The following is a 13,103-nucleotide window of genomic DNA, read 5'->3' on the forward strand; positions in this document are numbered from 1 at the left end:
TATTCGTTTCTGTCCTTATGTATATGTGCATATAAAATGCGAATGCAATTAAAATTCTTTGAAAGTATATTTAAGTGGAATTGCTAAAATTAGTATACGTACATATGTATGTATTTATGCTGATGCGTTTCAATTGATACTAATTTGTAGCAAACATAGCACTCGCACCTCAAAGGGTTAATTTGTTTGTTAACAGTTTTTTGACATTATAACTAGGTACAAGAGATTTCGAGCTAGTTATCACTTCTACCTTATTAAATACATATACCTTGCGGCCGCTGTGGTGTAGTGGTAAGCAGTGCGCGCTTCCACTCCGCAGCACCTGGGTTCAAGCCCTGGTCAAAGCAACATCGCAAAAAAAAATATAGAAACAAGGTTTTTTCTTAACAGCGGTCGTCCCTCGGCAGGCAATGGCAAACGTCCGAGTGTATTTCTACCATGAAAAACAGCTTTTCATAAAAATACAATCGCCGTTCGGAGTCGGCGTAAAACTGTAGGTCCCTCCGCTTTGTGTGACAACATCAAGGCGCACGCCACAAATCGGAGGAGAAGCTCGGCCAAACACTAACATATGTGTAAGCGCCAATCTATATATATATATATATGTATATATGCCTTGCGACAACCAACACAAAATATCAAACTATTTTTAGTTTCGAACAACGATCGAAATATCATGCCCTGGTTGCTTCAACGCTTGCCTCGTGTGCAGTCAGCATTATACGCAACAGTTTTTCTTTTTTTCTCGTGTGAATTTTAATTTTTTTTTTTATAAGTTTAATTAGTTTTTGTGATCATAGTGCAAGCTATACTGTGATGCAAGCTTTGAAACTTTTATTTATCCGGTATCTGATATAGATCGACCCATATTATAAATGAAAATTAACAATAAATAAAATAAAGATAAGTTGCCAGCAGCATCATTTTGAATTTTGCTGATATTATTTTTACCGCAGCTGTACATACATATTCTATTTAAAATAAATTTTAAAGCTATGTGCATTGAAAAATTAACAGCTTTTAGGGTGGCGTTTAAAATTGATACATACTTTGTTATTAAAATTTATTGGCTACAATTTGCTTGATTATTTACAGAATGGAATTTAAAACATTCAGTTGCTTCGACAATTTCGTACGTGGTAATAACGCTGGTGTCCCTGATCACACTCCTATGAACCATGCATTGCAACATTTGGAAAAGTGAGTACGACATAAACATATGCAGCCCCAACTATTCGGAAATTTGCTTAATGTACATTTATTTTGTCGCTTCAGACTTCTTCAAAATCTTTCTCAACGGCTGATCTCTATACCCGAAAACGAGATAATGGATCAGGCTGCACAGGCTGCCGCGGCCGCTGCAGCTGTGGCGGCTGCTGCTGCTTTGGTATCCTCCACACTATCCACGGCATCTACTGACTCGTCCGCCTCCTCGTCATCGTTGACTGATAATAACCAAGATATGGATATTGATATATTGCAAGTGCAGGAGAATGTGACTGTTGATGCCGACGGTGCTGTTATATTTCCAAATGTCGGCGGTACTGGTACTGGTGTTGTTAGTGGTGGTGGTAGCAGTAATTCTAGTGGTGGAGGTGTTTCATCAACAGTAAATAATGCCACAAACAGTAACATGTCCCTGGCGACTACAACATCACAAAGCGCACAGTCGGTCCCTTTGCAACCAACAACGCAGCAGACGCAATCCAATAATACCCAGCATTTCAATAACATTGGTGTTAATAGCAACAGTAATGAATGCATAACACAACAACAGCAACCGCGTCTAAATAGCAATCCTTTGTGGTGGCGAGAGAATTTGAACTTGGATAAAGCGAAACTTGTTTTAATTGGGTTCAGCAAAGGCTGTGTGGTCCTCAATCAAGTGAGTCATGTTTGGTGTAAAAATCGAGATTATAATTTATTCATTCTATACTCCCATTTTTACTCTAACCACATAAATAAAGCAAATAGAATGGTTTATAATAAATTAACGAAGCATCGCTATTAAAAAAATTAAATAAAGTCCAATTTTGGACGCCCTCATAGTACAAACGGCGTATCGTAACGCGTGTGCAAACGTGCTAAGTCCATTTTTTTTTCAGAAGGGACAAAAAACCCTCTTACTTTTTTGTTGGTAATATTTTCCTATTTTGTAAATGCAGTTTTTTTCCTTAGTTCGTCTTGTTTCAGTACCAATAATCGGTCAATTTCAAAATAAAGCTGTTGCAGAATTATAGGCTCTTCTGGAACTAACCACATTTTCTCTTTATGATTTTGTTCTTTTAATGTAGAGTTAGCACATTTTCTATCAACCTGTTTTTCATATTTTTTTTTTTTTTTTGTTTATTGTTTTTTATTATTTTTTTATTTATTTATTTTTTTTTGTTTACAAAAATAACGATTTAGATTTATGTACCATTTATTAAGGAAAATAATTAAAAGCGAGTACCCGGCTCAGGTATCAAATATTGTCGTTTCAACATCATCTGCACTACATTTTCAAGATAAGCAGGGGTGTTTTTCTCGATTTCAAACGTTTTCGATAATATGCTGAGTTAGACTCAATGATATAAATGAACCAAGTTTAGTAGAAATCGATAAAGTGGTGGCATGTCGGTGTAACTAGCGCATATTTATTTTCACAAATACATCCAACTCGACTCCCGAGTCAGACGCACTGTGTATGCTGCCTATTATAGGCAACATAGACGGTGTGTCTGACTCGCGAGTCAACTGTGTACGTGTTGACTCGCCTTTCGACTACACACAGTTGAGTGATTCAGAGTCATACCAGAGTCATGTCTGTGTAACATTTTTATTTTTACTAGCACATCCAAACCGACTCACGTGTCGGACGCACGGTGTATGCCGCCTATTAGCTAGACCCATGATAAAAACATAGCAAAGAACCGTTCTCTCAATTTGCCGATCATGATTATTTTTGAAGTTTGCCAGCATTTCAAAATCATATAAAATTGAAAATACAAATCTGTGTTCATATGGAATAGTAGCTTAAGTCGAGGAGTGGCTTTAGTATAATCTTTTTATCCTTCAAACTACAAGGAATTTTTTGATGAGACGTAATAAAAATATTTACTTGCTAGTATCGGAACTATGTATTTCTTGCACGTTTATTTGCCAAAAGTTCTTCAACGGCTCGGTGCCAGTGATTCATTCGCAATCGTATGCTGCGAATGCTGTACTATACTAAAGCCAGCCTTTCGACATAAGCTACTATGCCATATGAACACAGAAATTGTTGTTGCTTGAGGTTAAAAGTGAAAATGTGTGTGTGAGATTGTGAGTAAATTTAAAAATTGAATTGCCTGGAAACGTCAAGAATTTTAAAAGTGCATCTAATTTTTTTTATAATGGCTAGACCCTAAGCAAGGCTCGTACCGAGTTTGGTAAGGATTGGTGAATGGGCTACTGAGTTACAGGATTTCATCATAAGTGGGCGGGATCATGCCCATTTTCCAAAAATTTCATAATAATATTTTTTTACAAAATTCTACTTCACATACTTTACTGAAATATTGTAGTTCTTTAATTTTTGGAAAATACCTTTATATGGGAAGTGGGCGTAGTTACAGTACGATTTCGCCCGTTTTCAATGCCAACCTACCTTGGATAAAGGGCAACCTACATAACAAAATTTCATTTAGATGTATCAATTTTTGCTCGAGCTATCGTGTGCACGGGCAGACTTAGCACATTTGCATACCACTGCATAACAACAAGTAAGAGGGACATTACGATAACTTTTTTTTTTTGGTAATGATGTATTTTGAGTTGTGCTACCTTACTGCATTAAAATCTCAACTTTCATAAAAAGTACGTTTGCACACTAAGCCAACGATATAATTCATTCATTGTGTCCCAGTGAAGGAAGGTAAACAAATTGTCTTGAATGTTTTTAAAGTGTGTTTAATGCAGGTACGTGGTTGACGCAAAAATCGGTCGATACATTCATACATACATACATATACATATTTGTAATATTAACTTATGGCGTACTCTTGAAACTATGAAATATACATATGTATAAATAAAGTACATGCTTCTGCTCAAATTATTCAGGACCAAAGCACTTCTGTTGATATAGACTTCATTTTATTTCAGTTCATATACGAATTCCATTACTTGAAAACTCTTACACCCGATGATAGTACAATGATACGATTGCTTTCACGCATCAAAGACATGTACTGGCTGGATGGTGGTCATGGTGGTCAAAAGAATACATGGATAACGTCTCGAAGCCTTTTAGAAACTCTTACACGAATGGGTAGGTCCAACAGGACAAAGATAATTGCAAATTTTTCTTAATGTAATTTTTTCATCGTTTCGGAAGGCATGAATATTCATGTGCATCTGACGCCATATCAGGTACAAGACGATCGCCGGCCGTGGATACGAAAAGAAGAAAAGATCTTTACGGATATGCTTCGACGTCTGGGCGCCCCGATAACGCGGCACCTGCACTATGACAGTCAAACGGCGAATTTAATGACACACTTTGAAGTTTTACAAGCTTTTTGTCAACACATTCATGCATTAAACCAACAACATCAATTGCAAATGCAACAACAGCAAACAACACAACCGCAACAAACATCGGCTTTACAACCTCTGCAGCAATCTTCTAGCAATATTCAGATTAATGAGCAATTACAACAACAACAGCAGTTGCAACAAGCACAGCTTAACTCAATTCGTTCAGAGTTGGCCAAGACAAGTGCTAGCGGACCGAAGTGACATCACCGGCGTCGCAATGTTGGCCGCTTACACTTGCGTAGGATGGCTATAGCGGAACCGACAGGCAGCGCTTTGGCAACGACATCGAAAAAAGTTATGCGCGTACAACCCCAGCCACAACAACAGTTATTACAACAGCAACAGCATCAATCTGTAGTTGCTGCTCCGTCTAACTTTACTTTGCTCGATATAGCAACAACATCAATTGTAAATAATTATACGCGACATTTTCCAAAAAACACAACTACACCAGCTACAGTTACAAGTGCAGACGCAACAGCAGTGCATAACCGCCAACAACGTCAAAAACCACCAAACCTGCAGAGGGGCCGAGCAAGGCCGAATCAGCGCCATCATCATCATCACAGAGGTCATCCAACTAAAATTCACCATTATTCTCGAGCAAAAGGTAGGCTTCTACAACATCAGCCTTGTCGTTGAATTTTTGAGAGTGGCATAAAAGCCTACATAATTGTGGTTATGTGTATATAGCTTCCGATGTCCATTAAATGTCCACACATTTATATATACATATTTATACACGCATCCATCAAGATAAATCTGTTTAAATCGTTGAATATTATTATGGTTTAAACTTTTTATTTAAATAAAATGTGTTAGCATAAGTTATGCAATTAGGTATTTAGGTATGCAATTCATAATACATATAAATTTCAATTGAAATTTTATAAATTTGCATACTCTTAAACAAAACCCATTTTATACATACATATATAAAAATTAAAGTTTAACATTACTTATTTAAAATGTTAAGTTTAATTTAAATGGAAAAATGTATTAACCATTTAAATGCTGTACAATTCTTTTTTCCACTGAATTAAGTAATCGGTTACTTAATACCTTGCCGTGGAGAAAGAGGATATTGAACTAAATATGAGTTTTTTTCATATCAGGATAATTCTAATTTAGTTATTGCAATCAAAGACAATTTTTTTGCGGTAAATTAAAGCAATAATTCTACATATTTTTAGCTGCTAATTATATATACTTCATGTTCAAATCCATATATTTGATAATTTTGTAAAAAAAACAACTCATAGTCGAAAATATTTTATACGCATAAATCACCATTAACCAGTGCAATCCTCTTAGGCTTTTATATGCTTGTTTTAATTTGCTTTTATTTATTTTTCTTTAACATAATTTGCTTTCATATAAAATGATTTATTACGAAGAATTTTGGTTTTTTTATTCAAAAAAAGAAACGACGTGCATAGGGGTTCACAGCTTCAGGGTTACTGAGGCTCTGCAGTTATTTGTAATCAGTTTGCAAAAATAAAATGCACTGTAGAATACGTATCAATAACCAGTTACCTTAATAGCCAGAGAGCTGTGAATACTTACAATATTCCAGAGTCTTTTGGTTTAGATTTCATCAAATCAAACTGATTCAATCTGCTATTGCTCCCGTGGTCAACAACCAGAACTTACTGCAAATTTCTAATTTGCCAAAATTAAGAAAAAGTAATAATTAAATCCAAAGTATGCACACAGTTCTTTTAAGGCACAGCTTTGGTGCTCACACGTGTTTGGCCGAGCATCTCATCCAATTTGAGGTGTGTTTATCTTGTCACACAAATAAAGAAACCTGCAGTTTTACGCCAACACTTTTTCGCTTTTTCATAGCACAAGTCCTGTCTGGGGTTGCCATTGCCTGTTGAGCGACGACCGATGTTAGAAAAAAACTATTTTTTTATGGATATTGCTCAGACTAAGAATCGAACAGGTGTGGTAGTAGGCACCAGTTACCACTCGGCTATGACGGCCACGATGGTCCGATAATAAATGAAAAAATATATATATATATGTATGTATATATTTACATATATAAAAATATCACAATGTTGTTCGTTATCGACATCCATTTCAGTCCCACGCCACTGGGACACATTTGTTTATAGAGCTACGTTTTTTTAATATTTGTCGCAGACCGAAGTATTATTTTTTATTGCTTGTATGTACATATAGGAATAACTAGTATCTATAAATTGAGAAGTTCCACAACGAAGCGCAATATTTCCAACTGAAAAGTTTCTTAGATCATTGAGAGAATGTTATCACTTTCAAATAAAATGCTGTGGTATTTTAAATTAAATAATAATAAATTTTAAATTTTTTAATAGTTATGTGGAAGCATGAGAGGTTTCGTGGAATCGCTCCGATTATGTAAATAGTTTCAAAGTGATATCAGGTTTTGCAAGTATTGCTTTTAGTTTTCGCGTGTAACTGAGGTATGATTTTTAGTGTAAGTTTTAATAAATGATTGAGTTAATCACGATTAAGTAAATCAACTTTGAAGATACACTTGAAGGCAAATAACTAAGAAAAACACTTAACTTTTAAAAATCTACAATTGCCATTTGTATGTTATCCTCTATGTGGATTAAACTTGAAAAATATACGTTTTAGTCTGAAAACTGAAAAATCGATAATAATGTGATAAGGTGTTTATTCTTACAACTTATTAAGACGATAACATACATAGGTTTTAATATACAGAATTAGATTTCATCAAAAACCCGAAAATAATAAAAAGTTAAATTATTGGGATTTGTTATGGAACTCCTCAATTCTATATGTCTGTTGAATATTTTTTCCTTTTTTCTAATTGTTTAGAATTTTCTGAATTTTTTTTAGTAGTACTAGACAAACACTTGCACACATCGCGCGTTTAGTAATACAAATGATTAATACAAAATTTAAGTTTTTGCAGATTTTATCATACAAATAATAAGCTTGGTAAGGAGAATATGTTCAGTCTATAAGATAATTGAACTCCAAAAAACGGCGAGAATATCTGTTCCTCAATTTTTTTTTTGTGTACCAAATGTATGAATCCATAAATCTGAGTTTTCCCACAAAATCAAAGTTTTTAATTAATCATCATTATTATAGATTCTGAATTTCAGAACAATAAACAATAATAATAGGAGTTTCATTATGTTCATATTTTGCAAAGAAAACTATTTCGATGTATTTTAGCAAAAAAAAACTGCTCAAATCTCAGTACAGTTGATTCACATGACGTCCTAAGTCTCGCACTTCTCAAGGTCGTAGAATTTTTTATGTGAAATAGTGATTAAAATACCCGTCCCGTGTGTCAAAAACTCCAGCAGAAATTATCCATTGCTCAATTATCAGAGAGTAAGAAAACATTCTCTCTAAAATAGAGAAACTTGTCAATTTCTACACGAATGTAAATTTGCATGAATTTGCATGTTTCCATGTAATGAATTCTTTCGGGTGGGAAAAAATGGGACTCATGCGTATACAGAATTCTACTTCTTCATACATTTCATTGCCGTAGTAACAATCTAGGCTCGAATCGTACCCCCCTTATTCTAGAACCCGAATTTTCGTAAGTCGTAATTCGTAGCTACGCTACGAAAAACGATAAACCCACATGCTGCAACCCTTGCGGAAACATGTGCAGCATTGCCAGCTATCAGTAGTTTTTCGAAGAAGAATGAAGGAAAACAAAGTGGAAAAGAAATAAAAAAACACTCATTATGGGTTCTGATGCATTTGCAATTAAAGCAGCAGAGTAAGAGGGCGCTATGGCAATGGATTCACAAAGGTATGCGGAGCTGTCGGGCATAGTAACCATGGGCGCATCTATGTCAGCTTCTGGTTGAATTGTTGAACAACAAGCCAGAACTCCTCCTATGCCTGAAGCTCTGGTTCTCAATTCAGTTAATACAATAACAGCTTCTTCCAAGCCATTGAAAACATGCACTTTGTTAGGTCAACCACCTGTTGCGCTTGCTTCTGCCTTCGACCGCGTGTTGGGGGAAGAGGGGCTTCCGCATGTCAAAGGTATACAATATTTCCTGTGCATATCACTCCGGTTACGCCGTCCACAGTATTTTTGCGCAGAACCCACGTCGAAATTTTCAAAAAAGTGCATAGTGCAAACCGAGTTTGAAACATTTATCTTAAACAAATTGTGAATCCTTTGATTACGCGTGTATGTTAAAGTTTTTGGATTCGGGTTTAGCGTTTGGACACAACAACCGAAAATCATTGTACAAATAACTAGACCGGACCCAAATTTCTCGATAAGGGGCAACAAAGATTTTGTTTTGCTCGTTTATATAAAGCAGTGGATAAAAATATACCTATATGCGAAAGGCAAATTTATCTGTTTAAATGAACACCACCACTTCTTGTAAACACACATCGATTTACATCTTTTATTTCGCCTCCGACACAGAATTGTTTTCGTACAAAATTACGCAAAAAAGCTTATTCGTTCGTTTTTAGGCATGCCATTGTTACGAATTTCGAAAGTTCGAAAATACGATTCGGATTGCAGCATACTATTTCTACGATTCGTAGAAAAATCCGAATACGAAAGAGTTACGAATTGTAACTAGTACTTGCAAGTTTTTACTGGAAATGCATTCAATAAGCCAAAATATTTGTAAGAGAGAGCGAATTCGAGAGCGTAACATCCAGAGAGAGCTGCAAATTGTTGCAAGTAAAAATTTTACTAGCAGGAATTTGCAGGAGTCAAAAAGTAAGGTTATGTTTCAAATTCAAATGTAAACAAACTGTTTAAGAGGATGATTTGATGAAACATAATTAGTGAAATGAAAATATGGATGAAAATTGTAAATCTATTGTACATTTTTTTATTCTTAGGACGATGGGAACTATTGCTAATTAAAAAGAAAATTGCGTGCCAAAACTTAACCGTCAGAAAGTGTCAAAATCGCTTAAGTTGTAAGTTTTTTTTTTTGCGTTCAAAAACTTTTCCTGAAGATTTTCTCTTGCTCTCAATTTTACGCTCTCGCTGCAAGTACTTACTGCAAAAGTTATTGAATGCACCTATTATTAGATTGGCACATACACATATGTATGTTAGTGTTTGGCCGAACTGCTCCTTTGATTTGTGGCGTGCGCCTTGATGTCACACAAATGGGACTTGGGCATACAGTTTTACGCCGACCCCGAACGGCGATTGTATTTTTATGAGAAGCAGTTTTTCATGGCAGAAATACACTCTGAGGTTTGGCATTGCCTGCCGAGAGGCGAACACTTTTTTATATTTTTTTGCGATGTTGCTTTGGCCGGGGCTTGAACCCAGGCCTTGCGGAGTGGAAGCGTGCACTGCTTACCAATAGCTTTCCTATATCGTCTGGTTGCGACTGCACTCTGATTAGGAATATAACTTTCAGCCGAATATCTTTCAAATCATCAAATAAGAGAAATTTTAACAAAAATAAATTTTTGGGATCTTCTGGCCGCCATATTGAAGTTCGATCAAACCGCTTGGGTTGTGTATGGTAGAATTGCATAATACGCCACGAAATTTCCAAAAAAGTGAGGACGTAAGAGAGAAAAGTGGAAGAGAACCAAATATGTTTACATTGTGAACCGGAAGGAAACTAAAATTCTCCACTTGAACGAGTCATGCGTGTATGGTGTATGGCGATATGAAAAAAGTGGGTTTGACATGCCGCTTGCATAGTGTATTTTGGTCTTGAGTTATTCGTCCTTATCACAAAATATATACGTACGGGTTCTGCAATTCACTTCCGAGTGAATTTCAACCCCTGCCAATTTGAATTCAAAGCGAGTTTGATTAAAATTCACTCGGGAGTGAATTGTGATAAATTGAAAACAAAAACAAATTTTCCCAATTTGTTTTTGTTTTGCCTTTTAAATTAATAATAAGAAAACTTACAAGAGTATGTTCTTCTGGTTGGCCCGTGGGTGCCCGAAACTGCCTATTCCGAGTTTTTTTTTTTAATACATACATATTTACTAAAGTAAGTGGTAAGGATTACTACAGTAGGTAGTGAAGATTAGACATGAATTACAAAAGGATTAGAGACATGAGCCACTTAACAGTAGTAAGAGTTTTTATTTCTTAAATTTTGAATTGTGTCGTTATTGCAGAGGACTTAAGAAAGAATTGAGTTATATATGCTATCTTACTACTATTCCATGTGTATGTGAAACTCCCATGTGTATGTGAAACTCCCATGTGTATGTGAAACTCCCATATCGTTACCTAGGCTATTTAAAAAGTTGTAGATGAAAATATTTTGCTTTCCCCATAAGGTTGCCATTACAATCCAAATCTTTCAGGTTATTCGACTTAGACTATTATTGCTTATGACCACAGATATGTACCTTTTTTTCTTTAATAAATGAAAAAAATCAACTGAACCAGCAATTGTAATGGGTTCACTGCCGCTCAGAGATTTTAAATTTATAATTTCATACGATTTGACGTTTAGTTTCGGGCATGAAAATGGGTTTGTTGTGTCGGTCGCCAAAACTTGCAAGAAACTATCAAAAGTGCGGAAATAGAGAGAGCGAAAATTACAGCTGAACTGACAAGCTTTACTGGATAAATTTTTACTATTAACTATTGACCGGTAAGAAAAACATCTGATGGCATGATGCTGGGTGCAATTCAAACTAATAAATTGGCAGAAATATAATCAGGCCGATTCTGAACAGAAATTCCGTGGGAGTTTTCTCTCTTTTCCCTTTCCTCCTATCACGAATGAAAATTCCCTGAGGACTTTCTATATTAAATGGCGGAGTTGAGCTCTCAAAAAAGTGTCAAGCAGCTTCTTCGAAGCTCGAATTTCCCCCTCCCAAGTTTTCGGGGAAAATTCCACTCCCTGGTAACTGATTATTGAAGGATTTCTTTTTCGGGAGAAACGAATTCCCGGAGAATAAACTCCCCGGGAGTATTTAGAATTGCTCTGAATAGTTCTGTTCGCTAAGCAAATGCCAGTAAGAATTAGCCAGTAACAAAATTCAGAGAATAAGGTACCTAGCTCTCACAAAGAGAGAAACTTACTAAATTTTGCGCGAACAGGAATTAGCAAACATTTGCAAGCTTCACTGGCAGCTGGTGTCAACGGTTGCATTTCGAGCATAATACATTTTTTTTTAATTATTCCAGGTGGAAAACAAAACAGGGCTTATACGTATATTTCGTCTTATTCTGACTCTTCAAAATGTGCTTCAATTTCTTTGTGGAAGTCACTGCCAGACTTCCTATAGCGACAGTGGTGTCGACTGCCTTCCGATTACGCTTTTTCAGCCGAGTACCTTTCAAATCTTTGGAATTAATGAAATTAATTTAACAAACAAATATTTACATACATACTTCTTTCATTAGTAAATCGCAACAAATTGATTGTTCATTTTTAAATTTAACGAACATGTTAATTCACATTAATGTTGACAAAAATGCAACCGTGTGTCGCAATCCTGCTTGCAACTTCTTGCTGGAAAAAATTTTCCCAGCACGAATTTGCAACTTCCCCTCCAAATGAAATGTCAAAATTGTTCTATCCTTGCAAGTTTTACTGGGTTTTTGGCCAAAGGAACACAATTGGGTGATAATTGGTACCAACTTGTACAAGTTTTTTGCATAGCGAACAGTCTTAATAAGTTAAGAAGTACTACTTTTTAGGAAATTGCTTCGAAAAATAACGAATTAATTAACTGTTAATAAAACTTGCAACTTCCTCACTCACAAAGAAAATGGTAGTTTACTCTCAGAAATTTTATTACTGGTAAGCTACTGGATATCTTTTTGCTAGAGAGTACAGAGACGCAACTTATGAATATGTATAAAGCATCTGTATGAATTATTTCTAATCCTCTGTAGATCGTAATGCCAAATGTGCCCAACCACGGTTAGATGGTAGTTGTCAACTAGGTTGCGTTAATTAGACCTTTTCTTCTATTGCAGTTTAGATATAAAATGTGCTGAGGTTTTGTATTTTTACATTTAGGAATTTACCACAATTATGTATATACTCGTATTTCTTTCAGCTTCACGCGCCCCATAAGCATACATACATATGAACATTCAAACGATAAAAAATTAATATCATAGGGATGTTGTTGTTGTAACAAAACTAAACGTACCCCAAAAACTTTTGTGGGAATTAAATATCTGGAAATATCACAGAAATGTACATGTACATATGTATATGAAATGTACATATGTGCAATATTTTTTACTTAATTTATTCCTCTATTTTTTTGTAAAAAATATAGTTCATACTACAAAAAAAATCTCTAAACTTTGTTCAAAACTCAAGAAAATTTAATAAATTAGCAACAAGTTTGCATCATTTTAATCTAACAAAAAGAAAAAAATGTCGAGCATGTTACAGTTTTCTTCCATATAAAAAAAATTGTATATATTCGTTATATGGAAGCAAATGGCACAAAACAAATTCTAAAAAATCAGCCGTAATTTTTAGGCATTTGAAACTTGTACTTTATTCTACTAGAATTCAATGGGCTAGAAACCTGCATAGTCAGAATCTATATAGGAA

General features: G+C 35.2%; 1 protein-coding gene across 3 annotated transcripts in view; it reads left to right on the top strand.

Moving 5' to 3' along the window:
- LOC118737668 (UPF0565 protein C2orf69 homolog) overlaps positions 1–6,672 on the top strand; it is a 579,466-nt gene extending 572,794 nt beyond the window's left edge. For all 3 annotated transcript variants that reach the window (XM_036468348.1, XM_036468347.1, XM_036468350.1), the window contains 4 exons: positions 1,096–1,200; positions 1,276–1,885; positions 4,126–4,291; positions 4,358–6,672. In XM_036468348.1, coding sequence (XP_036324241.1) covers positions 1,096–1,200; positions 1,276–1,885; positions 4,126–4,291; positions 4,358–4,761 — 1,285 coding nt within the window. In that variant the 3' untranslated portion in view covers positions 4,762–6,672. The remainder of the gene's footprint in view (positions 1–1,095; positions 1,201–1,275; positions 1,886–4,125; positions 4,292–4,357) is intronic.
- The last annotated feature ends 6,431 nt before the right edge of the window (positions 6,673–13,103 follow it).

The sequence above is a fragment of the Rhagoletis pomonella genome, unplaced genomic scaffold, assembly GCF_013731165.1.
Source record: "Rhagoletis pomonella isolate Grant_MI unplaced genomic scaffold, Rhpom_1.0 Rhpom_scaffold_00004, whole genome shotgun sequence".
Lineage (NCBI taxonomy): Eukaryota > Metazoa > Arthropoda > Insecta > Diptera > Tephritidae > Rhagoletis > Rhagoletis pomonella.